Source organism: Hemiscyllium ocellatum, chromosome 11 (assembly GCF_020745735.1).
Source record: "Hemiscyllium ocellatum isolate sHemOce1 chromosome 11, sHemOce1.pat.X.cur, whole genome shotgun sequence".
NCBI classification, from domain to species: domain Eukaryota; kingdom Metazoa; phylum Chordata; class Chondrichthyes; order Orectolobiformes; family Hemiscylliidae; genus Hemiscyllium; species Hemiscyllium ocellatum.
Genome location: NC_083411.1, coordinates 14,483,155 through 14,504,543, shown reverse-complemented (window position 1 = coordinate 14,504,543; position 21,389 = coordinate 14,483,155). Strand labels below are relative to the sequence as shown.

Sequence of the window (21,389 nt, the reverse complement as noted above, 5' to 3'; positions counted from 1 at the left end):
TGTTAGAAATCTGTCTTACATCTGGAACTTGTAAATGAGTCACATGGTGAGCCTGGTAGACGTCAATGAATTTCCCAATGGAATTCTTAGCACAGTCAGGATTATTTAGCAAAATGTAATCCAATAGCAGTATCCGACATTAACATGTGATTATTTATGCTGGGTTTGAGCATGGTCTGGGCGCTGCTCACTGTTAAAAAGGTTGGTGTTATTCTTTCTGCTCACAAAGAGCATGTCGACAAACCAACTTCCTAAATGAGGAAAGCACAAAGACAAACATCCCTTGCTGCAATTCCCATAGCAATTCCCTGACCAGAAATCGACTTTCCTGATTTGAATTTAAATCAGCGAACTCAGGATGTGAGCAGTTCAAGCTGTATCTCCAAACCAACCACAATCAAAACAAACAATCAGCAGCTTCTCATGCTGAATGAATGGTTACTCCTGTTTGAAATTGGTTTTTCTTGTGTTTCAGTCCCTGATGAGTGCAAGACAAAAACCCTCAACTCCACCTCTCTTTTTAGCAATTCTCATGTTCAATCACCAGCAAGTGATTATCAGTTAGCATTTATAAACAGGACAGTTAGAACATATTGTCAAACATGTATGAAAAAGTTGAATATTCAGATGGGATATGTTCCTCTGTGCATAGGATATTTTAAATACTGCACCATCTTGTTAAGGAAAATCAAGCCATTTTAAATCCAGTTTTGAAAACAAAAGCACTCAGAAATACATGCCCAGAGTGACAATTTTTAACAACACAGGGGCAGCACGGCCAGGGACCCAGGTTCAATTCCTGCCACAGGCAACTGTCTTTGTGGAGTTTGCACATTCTCTTCGTGTCTGCATAGGTTTCCTCTGGGTGCTCTGGTTTCTTCCCACAATCCAAAGATATGCAGGTTAGGTGAACTGGCCATGCTGAATTGGCCAGTAGTGTGAAGTGCAGGGGTAAGTGTAGGGGAATGGATCTGGAGGGTTGCTCTTCGGAGGGTTGGTGTGGACTTTTTGGGCCGAAGGGCCTATTTCCACACTGTAGGGAATCTAATCTAACCTAATACCTACTACTTAATTTAAACCAGCAACACAGATTTATCCTGCGCAGTACTTTGTGAAAATTCAAGAGGCCAAGAACTATTTAAAGTAAACATTAAAAATTTAATTTATTAAAGTATGCAGAGAATAATTAACTAACAACTATTTACAACTCCTTTCTCTAACCTATCTTTTACTTTCCCTTCTATAATGCTAGTCTATTAAAACCCCCGATTAAGATTTACCAAAAATTCAAGTTTTTAAAATCAGCCAGATATCAAATCTTTTCTTCTTGGGGATTTCTGTTTTACAGGTTACTGATTGATAAAGGTACCTTTCAGGGAGCTTTTTTTCCAGGCAGTCTCAACATGTTGGTGGTGTGGCAGTTCTCCTCCCAACTGTTCAATTGTCCCCAGTCTTATACTCCCAAAGCATCAGATTGTCTCATTGGCTTTTAAGATTGTCAATATACTAAATTCAAACTTGATGATTGGACTTTGGTTTTTTTTTTATAAAGGATATAGTTTAAACTGATTGGCCTAATTTGAATCTGTTTTTGTCTCCAGGCAACTAGCTATCCGAGCTACTGGACCACATGTTACATTATATCTTATTCAGAATACCTGGTGCTGTGAGGTAGTTTTGCTAGCTTTTAACTCTCTTAAAGGTACAGTACACTCATGTCATTGTAACACAATCAATCTCAGTTTAACCAGACCCACAGGAGACCAAAGATCACTCACTGAAATTGTGATTATCCTCAGTTACAGGAGATTCATCCAATTGACGCTCAGTATCAAAAGCAGCTGGTAGAGTATAAATGGCACTCTCGGGAACCTCGGTGTGTCTGTCCTGCCCTGTTCTTTGAGGATTGCTGGGTGATTGCTCAGGTGCTGGTGTCTCTTCAGCCTTTTCTATGTCAATCTGTGCCAAACAGGAACAAATGAAACAATTGGGGAACAGAAAAGGCTAGGTGGAACGAAGAAGCTTAAATATCAGATTTGAAAGCTGTTGAAGTCTGTAAAAGACATTTGGACACGCAGTTCCTAACTGGAGATACTCAAAATGAGGCTTCACTGGCCACATTAAATCGACAGACTGACATAGAAGTGGCGCTGGATGGTGTCAGTAAATATTCAATTCAGTCACTCACATCTTGGAAATAAAGGACCTTGGGTTTCAGGCCAACTCCAGAATATTGATGGTGTCTTAACTGAAGTATTCGAGAACCTTAAAACAGTCGTGACAAGGTGAGAATGCAAAGAGTGTATTCCCATGTGGGGGAGTCCAGAGCTAGGGGAACTATGTCTAAAAATTAAGGATCACCTTTCTAGGTCAGGCAGGAGGAGAAACTTTTCAGAGGGCGGAGTGACTTTACACCTCTCTGCATCAGAAGGAGGTGGAGTCATGGAATATTTTTAAGAGCTGGAGGTACCATTAGATTCTGATTAGAGAAGACAATCAAAGTTTGTAAACGAGCTAGATGGGAATGTGAAAAAAAAAGAAAGAAAACAGATCAGCATGACCTTTTTGACTAGTGAGCAGGCTGAAGGGGCTGAATGGATTAATGCTGCTCTTAATTATTTCACACGAGACAGGTGATTCTGCCGCCACGAACATGAATTCAAGATGGTTTGTCACCTCAGGGTCAAGGACAGCTCAAAGTGGTTGGAGCATATTGTCAAGGCAGAGTGAGAAGCCAGAAGTGGTTGTTAGAATGACACAGTTAGAGAAAGGGTTGAGGCTTCGCAGAGTGAATATAGGAAGGTAGGCAGGAGGTTAAAAAAGCAGAACGTCAAAAAGGTAGTAATCTCTGGATTGCTCCCTGTGCCACATGCTAGTGAGAGTAGGAGTAAGATAGGGCAGATAAATCAATGGCTGAGAAGGTGCAGCAGACAAGGATTCAGATTTTTGGATCATCAGAATCTCTTCTGGGGCTGAAAAAACTTGTTCAAAAGGGATGGGTTTCACTTGAACTGGAAGGAGATCAATGTCCTTGCAGGAGATTTTGCTAGTGCAATCCGGGAGTCTTTAAACTATAAGGGAGAGGCATGTGGTGGATCCTAAGTAGTAGTGAGAGTAGAAACAGATGAGGGTGGTTCCGAAGTTAAAGGCAGCAAGTTAATTAGAAAAAGGCAGACAAGAATAAGTCAGAGAGCAAGATAACTCTGAAAAATTAAACTGCATTTATTTCAATGCAAGGTCTGTTACAGGTAAGGCAGATGAATTCAGGGCATGAAGGGGAACAGGAGACTGGCACATCACATCTATTACAGAAACATGGCTGAAGGAGGGATAGGAAGAGTAGCTCAAATGTTCCAAGGATTCTATAAGGATAGAAAGAGGGGCAAGAGAGGAGGGGGTGTGGCATTTTCAAAAGTTGATTGAGGTAGTCTGTTTGCAAGTAAAGGTACGACTGGCAAGTGAGAGGCTTTCAAAAGTGAGATAATGAAGAGTTCAGAGGTAGTATGTTCCTGTTAGAGTGAAGGATAAGGGTAAGGAAAACATTGCTGCTGTTCTCAGAGAGGATAATTCTGAAGAGTTTTCTAGCAAAGCTAAAAAGAAGAAAGGATGATCACCTTGATGGTATTGTACTATAGGCCCCAAATAATCAGTGGGAAATTGAGGAACAAATATGTGGGAAGATCTGAGATATAAGAAAGAATAATTGGGTTGTAATTGTAGGGGATTTTACCTTTCCAAACACAGACTTGGACTATAGTGCTAAGGGCTTGGATGGGAAGGAATTTGTTAAATGTGTTCAAGAAAATTTTCTTCATCAATACATAGATGTACCTAACAGTGAAGGAGCAAAACTTGACCTTTTCTTGGGAAATTAGGCAGGGCAAGTGACTGAAGTTTTAGTGGGGGAAGCACTTTGAACTAGTGATCATAATTCTAGTAGTTTCAAAATAGTTATGTAAAGGGATAGGGTCTTGCATACAAGTTAGAATTCTTATTGGACTGAAGCAAATTTTGACAGTGTGAGACAGGAACTTTCAAAAGTTGACTGAAGTAGCCTATTTGCAGGTAAAAGGTACAACTGGCAAGTATGAGGTTTTCATAAGTGAGATAATGAAGATTTCAGAGGCAACGTGTTCCTGTTAGAGTGAAAAGCAAGTCCGGTAAGAGTAGGGAACAATGGATGACTAAAGGTATTGAGGCTCTAGTCAAAAATAGGGAGTCGTATATTAGTTACAGTCAATTAGGATCAATTGAATCTCCTGAAGAGTATAAAGGCATGTGGGGGCATTCTTAAAAGGAAAAATCAGGAGAGTACAAAGGGGAAAATGAGATAGCCTTATCTGCCAAGGCCAAACCTAATACAAAGAGATTCTACAAGTACGTTAAGAGCAAAAGAGGAACTAGACAGAGAACAGGGCCCCTTAAAGATCAACAAGGTCCTCTATAGAGTAGATAACCTAGGTATATCCAGGTCAATATTTGACCAATACCTCTTAAAAGAAAACAGATGACCTGGTCATCATTGCATTTTGGAATTCTGCAGAGTGTAAATTGTCTGCTACATTCTCCTATATTGAAAGAGTAGTTACACTTTGCCTCATGGGAAATTGGTTAGTGATCAAGAACGATCACAAATGGTGCCTCACAAATTAAAATCCTACTCTTCAGTATGTTCACCCTTAAAAAGTTGGAGTGCACCACTGCAGTTATTTTAATTTCCTTACGGAGAGCTTTAAATCATGACATTAATGAACCCATTATTAACTTACCTCAATTCCAAGAGCTTTCAGGATGTCACATTTACACATGGGGCAGGTTCTGTGCTCCAGAAGCCATGGATCGATACAATTCTTGTGGAATATGTGGCTGCAAAGAAAGATCACAGAATATGAAACATAGCGCCCTGGGTTTAAGGGCGGACAACATGCATTACCAATCCTTAACTATCTTATTATATGGCTGTGAACAACTGAATACGCATATGACCATTTCTTCTTAAACTTCTGAACTGTTTTCTTGTTGTGATTAAAAATATTGAAACGATGGTATGTCCATTTTCCCAGAATAATTTAAACATATGACACGCATGGGCTATTCAGATCTTGACTGGGTATTGTCTTGGTCATTACTTGTCTCTTACTGGTGAGAGCGGCACGGTGGCTCAGTGGTGAGCACTGCCTCACAGTGCCAGAGACCTGGGTTCAATTCCTGCCTCAGGCAACGGTGTGTGGAATTTGCACATTCTCCCCGTGTCTGCGTGGGTTTCCTCCGGGTGCTCCAGTTTCCTCCCAGAGTCCAAAAATGTGCAGGTTAGGTGAATTGGCCATACTAAATTGCCCGTACTGTTAGGTGAAGGGGTAAATGTAGGGGAATGGGTCTGGGTGGGTTGCGCTTCGGCGGGGCAGTGTGGACTTGTTGAGTCAAAGGGCCTGTTTCCATACTGTAAGTAATCTAATCAAATAGTACCTTCAGGAAGATAAAAACAGGCCATACTCTCACTTCTTTTTATGCTGTTTGTACCATCTCCCTGTGAGTACATTTGTTGCCATGGTCACAGACATAAATAAAAACAGTGGTCGCATTTCAAAAGCGATTCATTGGCTGCATAGCATCTTGGGATGTCTGGAGGACAAAGTGACCCAATTTATTTGCTGTTTAAATAGGAACTCTCTCTAAAAGAAGCTGATGTCACAAACAAAAGCCGTTTGGCAAAACTGTGTAGCTTGCCCAGCCATTTTTGAAGCATTTACTCCCATTGCTGTGGGTCTGGTGTCAAATCAGGATGACGAGTTCCCTTCCCCAATTGTGAACAGGTTGGGTTTTCCCAACATTTGGATAAAATGTCACATCCACAATTACCAATAACTGGCTTTCCAATCCAGACAAATTCAAATCTAACCTGATAATGTGGTGTCTCACAATCCCTGTGCAAATGGATCTTTCTTCAATGCTTTTGTTTTTCTTATTATAGAGCAACTTATCCAAGTGCATCTCAATCGGGACCTTATGGCATGTTAAAGATTTCTCTATTTTTGAGCAGACCACTACAAATACATTCAACTGCACTGTTAGCAACTTTAATCCTCTGTTAACTTGTGCTATAAACTTCATGCTTCAAGATTTTAAGGTTGTTCGGCTTTTCGTGACTGAATTATAGAATCCCTACAGCGTGGAAGCAGGCTATTCTGTCCATCAAGTCCACATTAACCCTCCGAAAAGCATCCCATCCAAACCCACTGCCTACCCTAACCCTGAATTTCTAATGGCTAATCCACCTAACCTGTTCGTCCCTAGACACAATGGGTCAATTTAGCATGGCCAATCCATCAAACCTGCGCATCTTTAGAATGTGGGAGGATATCGGAGCACTTGGAGGAAACTCACACAAACATAGGGTGGCACGGTGGCTTAGTAGTTAGTACCGCAGCCTCATAGTACCAGGGATCTGGGTTCAATTCCAGCCTTGGACGACTGTGTAGAGTTTGCACATTCTCCCCATGCCTGTGTGGGTTTCCTCCCACAGACCAAAGATGTGCAGGTCAGGTAAATTGGCTATGCTAAATTTCTCAGTGGTAGATTGGGCTGAAGGGCCTGTTTCCGCACTGTGGGGAATCTAATCTAATGTGCAAATTCCACACAGTCACCTGAGGCTGAAATTGAACCTGGGTCCCTGGCATTGTGAGGCAGCAGCGCTAACTACTCAATCACCATGCTGCCCGATTGCATTTGTAAATTCAGGAAAAATGAGGCTGGTTCCATTCTGAAATTTGCCTCAGAGCAAGCCTGGGTTGGATTTTGAGAGTTGAAAGGGGACGCTCAGGCTGTTATCCTGGGAAAGAAGCTGCAAGGGATTTATATTTAGAGACAACGGCAGCAGCATTTGAGCCAGATTGGAAGGTGGATTAAGAATCTTCAAAGTCCCCCAACAAACTGTTGAACGTGTCAAACTATAAGCTTTAAACTGTCCATTTAGATCTGAGGTGAAAGTAGATATTTTTTAAATCAACCTGTGGAAAGATGTAATTCCACAGTGAGGGCTCTCCTGGAGTATTATGTCCAATTCTGATTGTCCTGTTCTAGAAAAGTTTAATATTAAACCGGAGAGGACTCAAAAGATTTACCAGAATGGAGAGCCTGGGTTATAAGGAGAGGCTGGGATCTTTTTCTTTGAAGCGCAGGAGGTTGAGGGGTAAACATGTGGAGATTTCTAAAATCATGAGGGGTATAGATAAGGTGACTGGCAGATGTCGTCTCCCTAGGATTGGGAAGGCCATATTTTTTAAGTTGAAAGGAGGGACAACTTTTTATTAAAAACACAGTGGTTCATTTTCAGCATGAAGGAGAAGGTGGGACTTGAAGCTAGGGCTCCAGGCTCAAAGGTAGGGACACTACCACCGCATTACAAGTGGCTATCCAAGATGTAAGTAAGCCAGGCTTTCAAGGATGGCTAATTAATTTTGATACTGGGACACCAGAATCATGTGATTCACATTGTCCCCATAGTGAGACTATTGAAGATAAGAGAGCAGACAGAGAAAGGAGAGCAACAAAGCGATGGAGAGAGGAGAGGGGAAAGAGGAGAAAATGGTCTGATTATACTGCAGTTATGCAGATTTATGCTGACTTGTGTAAGGTTATTGCTCAGAAATGTGTAGCTTTAATTAAATCCAAATAACAGATAGAAAAAAAATCAATAAAATACATAAAGCTGTCACTGAATTGAAAACTTTCCTCAAGGGGTTGCATTAATTCATGAAGTAAAAGAAGCATAGCTTCACAGGTAATGGAACTGACTAGTCGGCCTCCCTAAAGCCTTCTCAGGAAGGCTCACTGGACCAGAAATGTTAGCTCTGCTTTTTCCTCCACTGATGCTGCCAGACCTGCTAAGTTCCTCCAGAAAATTCTGTTTTTGTTTCTGATTTCCAGCATCTGTCGTTCTTTAGTTTGCTTGCCCCTAAACCATTCCCTGATGGATCCATACAGCATCTCAAACAGCAAGCTCCTCCTGCAACTAATGAAAATAGTTGCGATATGGGTTTTACAGACACACACGCAGACACATTGACACATAGAGACACACAGAGGCACACACACAGACAGATAGACACATGCGTGCAGACGTGCACACACACAGACCGTGTGCACATACAGTGGTATCCGCCTCCATTTCACTGCACTGAAGTTTTACTTGTTTATAGCGAAATACAAAGGTTTTACACCTGGATCAACAAAAATTGCCAGAATTTAGGGCAGATTTAATCCTTTCCTTTAAATGGTAATATGTTTATAAACCTATCTTCTTATTAAGCAGCATTATGTTTATGCCTGATAGACGCTGAGAAAACAATTTCAAAAGTAGCCAGATTGTTCGATAAACCCATCCAGACGTGGGGAGGGGATAAAAAAAACGAGATCTTAAGATGCACACACATCAGTGTGGCAAGCCTTTTACACGATCACATTCATTGCTTGCCAACAGGTAAACAAAATATTTTCCTGACACATTATGATGATGCTGCAACAAGAATCTATTTACAAACAGGCTTGTGGTGACCTTGTGGTTGTGTTGGATATCACTCACACTTTGGCACTCCTTTTCAGTGTCTTACACATGGTATGCATGGCATTTTCACCTGTAGCTCTTGGCATGGAGATAAAATAAATGTTCAAAGTAAGCAGTGGTGGTTTCGATGACTTGAAGCTGACGGTTAATGCTTCAATGCACCACAGGTGCTTTAAAACGGGGCAATAATGATATTGGGCACTTCTGGATTTGATGTTGTTGTACTTCAATCACATGATCACTCGGCGTCAAACCTTCAGTCACAAGATTACTCCCACTCAAACCTCCAGTCACACGGTCAGGCCCCAAGCTGATTATGTTTTTGTTTAGATCACTAGAACAGATGAGGGTTTTACATAAGAGACCGGTTTAGCAGGGTAGGCTTCTCCCCACAACTCACAAGGGGCTCAGGAAATAATAGCACCTATTCATTTGATTTTGCCTTAAGACAGGCTGTTAAATGTGTTTGAAACCACTTACGGTATATACAAGGCACAGCATTCAAAGGAATAACTACTTGACAGTTGGATTAAACGGAGACAAATTGGCCTTTGAGCAGAAGCACAGACACCACTACAAGTGTACAGTTGTGCAGATACTCTTAGTCAATTACACTGAAATATCAGATGACTGAGTAGGATACAATTTTCTTCGTAGAGTGTAACTAATTCTCTAAAAAAGAAAAAAAATCACTGGGTCCCTTGGAACAGGCAAACAGAAACTGCAGTTTTACATCACAAAAGAATTTGCATATTATTTTCAGGATTTTGAGTATTGCTGGACCAACCAACTGTAGCAAATCCTAATCACCTTTCATGTGCCGCATCACTATGAATCTGGAGTCATAGGTAGACCAGACCAAGTAAAGACATTAGATTTCCTTCCCTTGAGGAACATTAATGAACTAGATAGGTTTTTAACAATAATGGATGATCATTTCCTGACCACTATTTAGGCTGGCTTTATATTCAAGATTTATTTGTTGAATTTAAATTCCCCAGCTGCCATGGTGGAATTTGAACCCCTAACTCCCACGAGCATTAGCTTGAGGCTCCGAATTACTTGTCCAGTGACAGTACTACCATACCAACATCTCCCTCTGATGAGAACTGAATGCAAGAGACTGAAATAGCTAACTCTAAGTAAATGCACACGTGTTGTTGAGCAACAATAACTACAATGAATATTTGGTCAGAAGGGGAACTCAGGGTACAGGAGTAGTCTCTCTCTGGAACCAAACTATAACTAGAATAGCAAAGATCAAATTTGCAAATTAGCCATCATGGTTATTAAATAAATGAACATAATGCACTTCAAACATATAACTGGTTGTGTATCACGTTGGAACAATATTAAAGATATGGTAAGGTGCTGTAGGAGTGTAAAGTCGGTCTTTCTTTTTCGGTTCTTAGTTGTGGAATGATTCTAGCTTTTTAAGTCTACCTGCCAACAGGAGACCAGTGCTGGAGCTGGCTGACACTGGGATATGCTTCAAACCAATCTCTAACAAAGCAAACAATTAGCAGTCAGCCTAGACCAGGTGAACTCTCCAATTTACACCATTTCACTAGCACTGAGCAAACAAACACAAGGGCATAATGATCTTTCTGAAAATGCCATTTTTTAAAAATGAGTGACCCCCCCCCATACACAATGCCTCAATCTGCATCCCTTATAATTAGTGTCCCGTCCTCACCAATAGTCACATACCATTGTCATTGCACGTCAAAATTATTCATGAGGTGGAGGTGCCAGTGTTGGACTGGGGTGGACAAGGGCAGAAGTCACATGATGCCAGGTTATAATCCAACAGCTTTATTTGAAATCACAAGCTTTCAGAGGACTACTCCTTCATCAGGTGATGTCACTTCACCTGACAAAGGTGCAGTGCTCCTAAAGGTTGGGATTTCAAATAAAGCTGCTGGACCATAACCTGGTGTCATGAAAACTATTCACATTTAGTATTTCATGGTATTTCTATTTCTCTACAGCCAATACCCTGCAAAATGTTCCTACTTCAATATGATTTCATTTCAGGTTTTGTTCATTCCTGGATACTAGTCACTACACACAAGTATGCTCCATATCCCAAGTTAAAAAATCACACAGCACCAGGTTATAATCCAACAGGTTTAACTGGAAGCACTAGATTTCGGAGCGACGCTCCTTCATCAGGTGGTTGTGGAGGATAAAGCAGTGGTGTTCCGAAAGCTAACGATTCCAATTAAACCTGTCGGACTATAACCTGGTGCTGTGCGATGTTTAACTCTGTACACCCCAGCCCAACAGCAGCATTTCCAAGTCATGGCTCCATATTCCAGAACTGGCCCAATGAGGTTTTGCTCCGGCCAGCTCTTCCTCGGTGATTTGCTGATCAACATCAGCTTACAGCACCCATGCTAACCATTTATGGATCTGACTCGACATCAATTTCTGCAGCACTCGACGATACCACTTATAGCTGTCACACAGTGGGCGGCACGGTGGCACAGTGGTTAGCACTGCTGCCTCACAGCGCCTGAGATCCGGGTTCAATTCCCGCCTCAGGCGACTGACTGTGTGGAGTTTGCACGTTCTCCCCGTGTCTGCGTGGGTTTCCTCCGGGTGCTCCGGTTTCCTCCCACAGTCCAAAGATGTGCGGGTCAGGTGAATTGGCCGTGCTAAATTGCCCGTAGTGTTAGGTAAGGGGTATATGTAGGGGTATGGGTGGGTTGCGCTTCAGCGGGTCGGTGTGGACTTGTTGGGCCGAAGGGCCTGTTTCCACACTGTAAGTCTAATCTAATCTAAAGTATTGGCAAGGTCCAGAAGCATTACAGCTAACAATTCTCACCTGGATTTCAATCACATTTATTGTGCTGCCCCAGGAAAATCTCTACATATCTATTTCACAGCACTCCTTTATGACTTAATTCTCATGTTTGAGTTTCAATACATCAGCATTAGCAACATATTTCAAATGTTCAATGGGGGAAGAAATCAGTCATAGTTATTGATTTTATTTACTCATACACAAGTTTCCTTTTAGCATGTTATAAATTGGATAATTTACCTTTGGCATCAATCATTAGATTATAAAAGACAACTTATTTCATCAATTCCCTCCATATGATGGATTCTGGATGCTTCAAACAATTACATATAAATTATGGAGTACTTACTTGCAAGTCAAGATGCGAACAACATCATTGGGTTTGTAAGCTTCAATGCACACCGCACAACTATCAGCATCCGGACCAGTCTCCTGAAGAGCAGAACCAGAAAGGTTAAGTTAAATCTGCTTTTAATTGATTGCCGATACAAGGTCCACTAGACAACCAGCAAGAGCAGCGACAAACACATGAATGACCAGAGACCAGCTGTGAGAAAACTCATAAATCGCTAGCTCAAAAATCAGCATACATACTAAAGTAACAACAATGGAGTTCCAACAATGCACTTACTTGACAAATTCTGGAAAGACCCACAAATTGATATTATATCTTCTTTCCCCAAGTGAAATATCTAAACTAAAAAAAGGGCAAGATTCTCTCTTGGTAACGAGCTCTGAACATGGTCACAACAAAACCTCTCCTGCAGAATTCTTAAAACATCTCTGAAGAGGTCAAAGCTATCTGTCAACTGAAGACAGAGCTTCAGACAAATCAGACAGTAAACACAAAATGCAGGCAAACCTGGGCAAGCACCAAACACATCCAGACAAATTTGTTGGGACTGCACAGACCTGTATTGTGGAAATGTCAGAGTCAGTGCACTGACTTCCAAACAATTCATCAACCCAACCATCCAAGCACCACAACGCCCCACCTCAGACAGTCGAGTCATAGAGACATACAGCTTTGAAACAGGCCCTTCGGTCCAACCTGTCCATGCCGACCATATATCCCAACCCAATCTAGTCCCACTTGCCAGCACCCAACCCATATCCCTCCAAACCCTTCCTATTCATATACCCATCCAAATGCAGCATAAATATTGCAATTGTACCAGTCTCCACTTGGAGTCAGAATTGACTGATTAATCCATCTGAAGTCCATCTGAGAGTGGACATAAGTTCAGCTCAATGCTGAGGACCCATCTCATAAGGGCAGTGGGCCCCACTCTGGTGAATCCCAGACCCAAGTATGAATAAACAGAAGGTGAAAAATAGTCTCATTCTGCAGCTGGGCTTTGGAAGCTAGCCATTCCACCCAAAATGTGACCCTTGCAAATGGATGAAATGCCAGTTGCTCATTCGCAATAATCGTATTTTGAAAAGGTCATGTGTATTGTACAGGACTTCTTCTCTCGAGCTGCATATCATACAATAGCTCCCTTAACCCCCCTCCCCAAGTTCTAATGCCATCTAATGCAATCGTGGGTGATAGGAAAGGTGCAACATTGCATTAAATCATAGTATCCCTACAGTGTGGAAACAGGCCATTCGGCCCATCAGATCCATACAGACATTCCGAAGAGCAGGTCATCCAGACCAACCCTCTTTGTAACCATGCATTCCCCATGGCTAATCCACTTAGCTGGCCTATCCCTCAAGCTATGGATAATTTAGTATGGCTAATCCACCTAACCTGTGCATCTTTGGACTGTGGGAGGAAACCGTAGCACCTGGAAGAAACCCACACAGACACGGGGAGAATGTGCAAACTCCACACAGATAGTCGTCCATGGTTGGAATCAAACCCTGGTCACTGGCACTATAAGGCAGCAGTGCTAACCACTGAGCCACTGTGCCATCCCTTAAAATGGTCAATTTCTGATTTAAGCTTAAACCTGCATTGATGCAAATTATTTCAGACCACCCAAAATTGCACAACTCCCAAAGCAAGGACTTTTCTTTTGGCTCTTTGACAGAAATAATAGCTCCATTTCAGTAAGAAAAGCATGAGCGCACACGCCGTGCAATGTTTGAAAATGATCATTTTTACTCATTTTACAAGAAGATAAATTAACTTGTGAACTAGCTCTCTGTTTTGGCACCCATTTGTACTCCGACACTATCCCCCTGCCAAATGCCAAACAAAAGAATCCATGAATATCCAGCATTTATCCTTCAGTCATGTTCAGGCAGCTTATTAATACACACCTGATCTCCATGCTTCAAGACGCGTAGGTCCAGTTGGTTAATAGCTTTCTTGGCTTCATGTTTTAGTTGCTTCTGCAAAAATATTAAAAATACCATGACCGAAACATGACAGAAGCAAGTTTCCAAAATATGTCACTCAATTTTGACTTTTGTGACACATTGTCTTCATTAATAGAACACACACTACATAAGTAAATTTTAACAGTATTCTCTATCGAGAAAAAGTTTGAAAACAACTATATTCATTTCTACAATAACAAAAACAAAGTATGGCAGTTACCAAAGGTCTGACTAAAAACAGAAAATGCAGGAGAAACTCAGCAGGTCTGGCAGAATCTGTGGTGAGAGACAGCATTTCAAGTCCATTAGGTCACTTCTTTGGAACTAAAGGGATCGTTTTAGATATTTTTTAAAATCAGCCTGTTTTCAGACAGGTTGAGACATGATTAGAGTGGTGCTGGAAAAGCACAGCAGGTCAGGCAGCATCTGAGAAGCCCTGATGACAGACTCCTACCTGAAACGTTTATTTTCCTGCTTCTCGGATGCTGCCTGACCTGCTGTGCTTTTCCAGCACCACTCTAATCTAAACTCTAATGTCCAGCATCTGCAGTCCTCACTTTCGCCTTGTTGATTTTAACCTTACTGCGAATCCTCTTGCAAGGATGCCTACCTTGAAGTTCTCCTCCGCCCTCCACAAAGATCTCAGTGAGTATCTCTCTCACTGCAACCCCAGGTTGTTTCCTCTGCCTTGAAGTTCTTCAACCATGTCCTGAAACAGACTCGCTATCACAGCCACATCTGCTTCCTCAGTGCCTGCCTACACAACCGACTTTTCCTGCATGGTCTCAAGACTACATTCAGACCTGCACAGTTTGGATCCGGACAAGGACAACCAGTACAGACACCTGATGAAGGGCTCCTGACCGAGACATTGATTTTCCTGCTCCACTGATGTTGCCTGACCTCCTGTGCTTTTCCAGCACCACACTAATCTTGACTCTAATCTCCAGCATCTGCAGTCACTTTCGCCTATGCTACGGGACATCTCTGGAGCAGACAGGACTTGAAACTAAACCTTGTGGCTTAGAGGTAGCGATGCTGCATCACCAGAATATTCAAGACACGGGTTGTACACTGTGGAAAAACAGAGTGGAGGAGCAGGAAGTGTAATGGATGGTAAAAATACTCCACAGTAAAAGGCAAAGGGTGTGCAAATGGTAGAGCAAATGAAGAGTAGATGTTAATAGCTCAGCTCCACTGAAAGCAAACCCACACAAGCAAGAAATGGAGTTGAGTGATGGGAAGGGGAGGGAAATGCAATCAAAATGGGGGATGGAGGTCACTGTCTAAAATTGGTGATCTCAGTGTTGAGTAATAAAATGTTGTGGAGTGCCTAAAATGGATGAAAATCTTCGAGTAAAAAATGAGGTCTGCAGATGCTGGAGATCACAGCTGCAAATGTGTTGCTGGTCAAAGCACAGCAGGTTAGGCAGCATCTCAGGAATAGAGAATTCGACGTTTCGAGCATAAGCCCTTCATCAGGAAAGCCTCAATATTCTTCTACTTTGTGTTGCGCTTCACAGAAACCCTGCAGTGGATCTCGAACAGAAATGAAAGCAAGTACTAGCTCTGCCTTTCGTTCAGCAGCATCTCGACCATCTGTTCCACTTGCTCCTCCTCTTCTGATTTTTCCACAGCTTAAAACTGGTCACTTTTACAGCACCTTTAGTTCCGATCCAAAGCCATACTGCACTTTCGAAATAGTAACTTTTTCTCTCTCTGCAGAAGCTGTTCGACCTGCTGAGTTTCTCCAGCCTTTTGGGTTTCTCCTTGAAATTTATTTAGAAAGCACCTTTAACATGAGGAAACATTCCAAGGCATTTCCCAAGAGAAACACAAAATTTAACACCGAGTAACAGGGATATTAGCCCAGTGACCAATAACTTGGTCAAAGAAATAAATTTTCATGCATGCTTTGCTTATACGTAAGAATGTTTGCAATAGGAAGGGAAAGCTAAGATACACTTTGGTGAAATAAATAATCATTTTGAAACAAGTTGGAGGAGTATGTAGTTACTAAGTTTACAAGTAATTAAACTGCATTTCTCTGGCTCTTTAACATCTTTGTCAGAATGTCCCAATGCACATCAAGTGCACTTGATTACTTCAAATGCAGCCATTATTGCTGCATATTCAAATACACCAATCATTTTGCTCAGTAAAGACAGCAGAAATACTGAGACTTTCTTTGGTAGTGTTAGTCTAAGCAATTTAGGTTTGTTTAATATATAGTATCAGTTGCATGTATGACGCGGTGATCTTTTGCTATAAATTCTGTGTCTTATGATCTTGTTCCACAGCCACCTGAAGGAGCAGCGCTCTGAAAGCTAGTGCTTCCAACTAAACCTGTTGGACTGTAACCTGGTGTTGTGAGATTTCTAACTTAGTCTAAGCAAAAGTAGTGATCACTTCTCTTCTGAGCTTTCGAGTCTATCCAAACAGACAGGAGGGGCACAGATTTTTCACAGAATTGTTACAGCACAGGAGGCCACTTGGCCCATTACATCTGCACAGGGTATTCCACTGGGTTTCATTACAGGTAGAAGATCCTTTATCCAAAATGCTCGGGACCATTATCCAAAATGCTTTGCGGAATTCGGAATTTTTCGGTTTTCCGAATAAGTGGCAGTTTAATGGTGAAATTTTTAAAAACCTTAATGGAGGAGCTGACTTCTAAGTAAAAACAGGTGCTTGGCCACGTACCTCCCCCACCCCACGTTGCACGTGAGTGACACACATCGAGTGGGTGTTGACTTGGGTTAACTGTTTGCACGCCAAACAAACTTGTTAACGAGAAAAAAACTTCACAAAAAACCTTCAGATTTCGGAGCTTTTTGGATGTTCGAATAAAGGATCTTCTGCCTGTACTTTGTGCCAGTTGTCTGCTTCCTCAGAGCCAAATTTGTTTGAAAAATCAACCTGATTTAAATGACAGTGCAGCAAAACATGAAAAATTGCATTTCCACAGAAACTCTCATAACGTGTTTTGCAGCAAATTAGGTATTTGAAATACATTTACAACTGTAGGAAAAGCAATAACAGCAAGGTTTCGCACAGCAGCTCCCACAAATAACAATGTGATGGCACAGCAAGGCGATCAATGTTCATGCCCGTGGTTGATCAGTCAATGATGGCCAAGACACCAAAGGAATCCCCCCGCTCAACTTCACAACAGTGTCACGGCCAACTTTGAACTCCACCAGAAACGGCATGCGGTACTCCATTTGATAGCTCATCTGACTTACAGCATCTTCATCAACTCAATGCTTCTGTGGACGTGCGCTGGAATCCTGACCTGGAACCAGCAAAATCTTCACTGAAGTCAAGTGTGCTATCATGTGAATGTTATATGAGATAACAATTCTTTGTACTTGCCCTATCACAGGTCTCAACACTTCAGTAAAGCACTTGAAAGAATCCCCATGGTCGTCTGATGAAGGGCTTTTGCCCGAAACGTCGATATTCCTGCTCCTTGGATGCTGTCTGAACTGCTGTGCTTTTCAAGCACCACTCTAATCCAGAACATGATGGAAAGTGAAGTCGCATGGGGTCTAGGATGTACTAGCTAGATGGACAGAGAGCTGGCTGGGCAAGAGGAGATAGAAAGTAGTAGTGGAAGGGAGTTTCTCAAAATGGAGAACTGTGACCAGAGGTGTTCCACAGGGATCCATGTTGGGACTACTGTTGTTTGTGATGTACATAAATGATCTTGAGGAAGGTATAGGTGGTCTGATTAGCAAGTTTGCAGATGACACTAAGATTGGTGGAGTAGCATGTAGTGAAGGGGATTGTCAGAGAATGCAGCAGAGTGTAGATAGAGTGTTGGGTGGAGAAATAGCAGATGAAGTTCAATCTGGGCAAATGCAACATGATGCATTTTGGAAGACCCAATTCAAGAGTGAAATATAGAGTAAATGGAAAAGCCTTGGGAAAAATTGATGTGCAGAGAGATCTGGGTGTTCAGGTCCATTGTACCCTGAAGGTGGTAACCCAGGTCGATAGAGTGGTCAAGGCGGCATACGGCATGCTTTCCTCAATTGGACAGGGTGTTGAATAGCAGAGTTGGCAGGTCATGTTACAGTTGTAGAAGACTTTTATTCAGCCACATTTGGAATACTGTGTACAATTCTGGTTGCCACATTACCAAAGGATGTGGATGTGGTGCAGAGAAGGGTTACCAGGATGTTGCCTGGTATGGAAAGCACCAACTATGAAGAGAGATTGAGTAGATTAGGATTATTTTGATCAGAAAGAGGTGGTTGAGGGGGGAATCTGATTGAGGTCTACAAAATCATGAGGTATAGACAGGGTGGATAGCAAGAAGCTTTTTCCCCAGAGTGAGGGACTCAATTACTAGGGGTCACGAGTTCAAGGTGAGAGGGGAAAAGTTTAAGGGAGATATGCATGAAAAATTCTTTATGCAGAGGGTGGTGGGTGCCTGGAACGCGTTGCCAGCAGATATGGCAGAGGCGGGCATGATAGCATCATTTAAGATGGATCAAGACAGATACATGAATAGGCAGGGAGCAGAGAGATACTGATCCTCAAGAAATAGGCGACAGGTTTAGATAGAGGATCCGGATCGGTGCAGGCTTCGAGGGCCAAAGGATCTGTTCCTGGGCTGGAATATTCTTTGATCTTTGCTGGCCTGGGTCATCAGATGCATGATGGCCAGAGCACAACAGCTTCTGAGCCCTAAAAATGCAACCAGATGAGACCTACTCCTTGTTGGATCCACTGACAAATACTATTTTGTAGTCTTCCTCTTGTGGGGTAGAGGTCAGTGTGAGAGGGAGGGTCAGAGATGACAGCGGGCTTCCACCAGCCATGCCTGTGATGTGGGGTGGGGGGGGCAATTGAAGACCCCCAACATCACAACCTCAGGTCACCACTAATTACTAGTCTGGAATCCGGTCACCATTCTTACCCGCTGGAGAACTTAGGAATTGGAGACATGTTGTATCAAGGCCTTTAAGTGGTGTTTAATTGATCTCTTAAAAGGACCTCAAATCGGTGAAATTGGGAAAGCAGCCCTAGGACCATCTTGCCTGGTACAGAATGAAGAGGGAAGGTGGAGTATTTCTCTCCAAGGCCAGCTCACCCGACTATTTCCACTCCTCTCCACCTCCAGGGAAAACTCTGCCCACTGTTTTCTTTTATTGGTACTGCCTCAAAATGACTGGAAGTTTCCATTAAAAGCACGTCAGGAGAAGAGTCAACTCACTGACTCACTCTGGGGAAATTCCATACATTTCCAATTAAAAGCACAGTGCTAATTCAGACATCAAGCCTCGTAACAGAGGAGGTTATGCGAGTGACGCGATTTCTGGAATTCTCCAAATATGGCGTGACCCCCTCAAACTTAAGAGATAAAATTGGCACTGGAGGAAAAATAATCCCAAAGATTCAGCACTTACAAGCAAAAACAATCCATGATGCTACTTAACCTACTGAGATTTTCCAGCAAGTTCGGATTTCCAGCATCCATAGTTCTTCGGGTTTATTGTCAAAGAAAATTAATTTTTTGGGTGGGTATGAGAGAAGGAAGAAAAAGTACGGGGAAAACCAACTTTAATATTTGAAAAGATACAATGTCTTCTCGCAACAACAGATCTGATGCCTCAATGAGCACATTCTGTACTTTCCAATACTTTCTGCCACACATGCTAGAGTTGTCAGAGAGTCTAATCCTTTCTTTAACAATATAAGGTATCATGGTTTATAATTACAGAATGTATATCTGTTTTGCATTTGAGTTCATGTTTCCCTGGTCTGGACAATGATTATCAAGTACCCTACAGTGTCATTGTTTACCTTAGCACAAATTTTACTTGTTTACTTTTGGAAATATCTTTTGTGAACAAAAACTACAAAAGACAAATCTTGTGAGTACTTGTACATTGAGTCATTAGCTCATAATTTCAGCACTAACTAGGAGTGACAGGGCTACAAGGCATGGGTCACATACTCTGCAAGTTCAGGGACACAGGCCTAGACTTCTTTATTTCAGTTTGCTCAGACTGAATACATCTTACTTTAAAAAGGGTTATTCTTAGCAGTTTTGCCTTACTGAAAGGTTGTCAAGACACCAGAAGTGCAGTGGTTTCTGTAATCCCAGATGTATAGAAATTCTAACAAACATGCAATGCAACTAAATGGCTCATTGGACTGAAAGGTTTGAAGCCTTGTAACAAACCATCAGTAATCTTTAGTTACATATGAAAGATTTCTTTCCTGTTTCTAGGAGTGTTTGGGGGAGGGGCGGGGGGGACACCTAAGTTGATGTGCAAGCACCGAAAAGCTCTCTCTGGAGTGACAGTGTCTTCAGAATAACACATTCACGAAATCCATGAACAAAAATTAAATAGTTTGTGGCAGAAAATATCTTGGCACACAGTTTGCAGATTCAAACAAAATATAATTTGAGTGATGACAAATTCACTATAGTTCAAGTTCTTGCACATATAGATATTTGGGCAGAAAAATCTACTGTGAACCTATTGGATAAATCAATTAATAAATACTATGACTATCAGACACATGCAGTCAAGAGAAAATAATAAGTTCCAAATAACTCCCGCTGAAGTTAATTCCTTTCCGCACCTTTTGACTTGAGCATACATTCCCTTGGACTTTCTGGTTGAAGCAATGAGGTGCTCAGAAGTTTAAATGTGCCAAGCAACTTCATGTGACTACAGAAGCCCAGTCAAAACAGAACCAACCAATCAACAAGTTGCTGTTGACATTTCCTGTTCTTCCAGAGGTCATTGTGCTGAAATAAGTATCTAATAGTCTTGCCTTTGCATGCAAATACTGACAGAAAATCCCAGGGCGAGTTTGCACAACAAAGGGCTGGAGGCATTTGTACATCAGTGACCTCAAAATCCAATCCATGGAGTCTAAGCCTGAACCCATTTAACACAGGTCCACTCCACTGGGGGTGGTCATGTCAAGGAGTTTCCAGATCAGTGGATGCCAGCCTGCTAATGAAAGATCCTCTGTAAACACCCAGTGAGCATCAAGATAATATTCTAGCAACAAACACGACACACAACCCAGTGTGTCACACACCTCTCCAACCACTTGACTGAGAGCTGTGGGAAATAAAATGAGGTAATTAGGAAGTAAGCTCTTCAAATTTGCTTTGCTTAGCATGTTGATAAACAATATTTAGGTTACTGTTTCCAAGTGCATAATAATGTAAAAAAAACTTGATTCTTAATCTCATGAGTAGCCGTATTCCATAGCACAAGCTCAGAGATGAAATTATTACCAGTAGTCAGATTGCTTTAAGTGTTATCAATTGGTGTGCATGTGTGTGCACATATATGTCCTTGCATCCACCACTTCCTCTAGATATTGGCACTCGATGATAGAGCTGGACACAATAGCAGAGCCAGTGCAGGTACATTGGGGCTGAATGGCCTCCATCTGCACCATTACCATCCTATGATTCTGTGAATTCTAGTAGCTTTACACATTGAAGATGAAAGATCATTTCACCTAAATTGAAAACAGTGTTCGGAAGGAAATAAAACTTTTTTTTAAGAAAGCTGGTTTACATACAGTTTAAAAGCTTTTTGTAAAACATTCAAAACGGTGTTGTTAAGAGGATCAACAGAAACTGTAATAGTAATTTAACTGAAATGGATCCAAGGCCAGAACTGGTGTACTGCAGAAGAAATG

At 41.8% G+C, this 21,389-nt stretch overlaps 1 protein-coding gene across 4 annotated transcripts in view; it reads right to left on the bottom strand.

Annotated features, from left to right (window-relative positions):
• Window positions 1-21,389, bottom strand: part of LOC132820361 (E3 ubiquitin-protein ligase RNF128) — a 171,327-nt gene that overhangs the window by 4,448 nt on the left and 145,490 nt on the right. For all 4 annotated transcript variants that reach the window (XM_060832410.1, XM_060832409.1, XM_060832411.1 and 1 more), the window contains 4 exons: window positions 13,644-13,715; window positions 11,722-11,804; window positions 4,770-4,866; window positions 1,779-1,959 (listed from right to left, as the gene is read on the bottom strand). In XM_060832410.1, coding sequence (XP_060688393.1) covers window positions 1,779-1,959; window positions 4,770-4,866; window positions 11,722-11,804; window positions 13,644-13,715 — 433 coding nt within the window. The remainder of the gene's footprint in view (window positions 1-1,778; window positions 1,960-4,769; window positions 4,867-11,721; window positions 11,805-13,643; window positions 13,716-21,389) is intronic.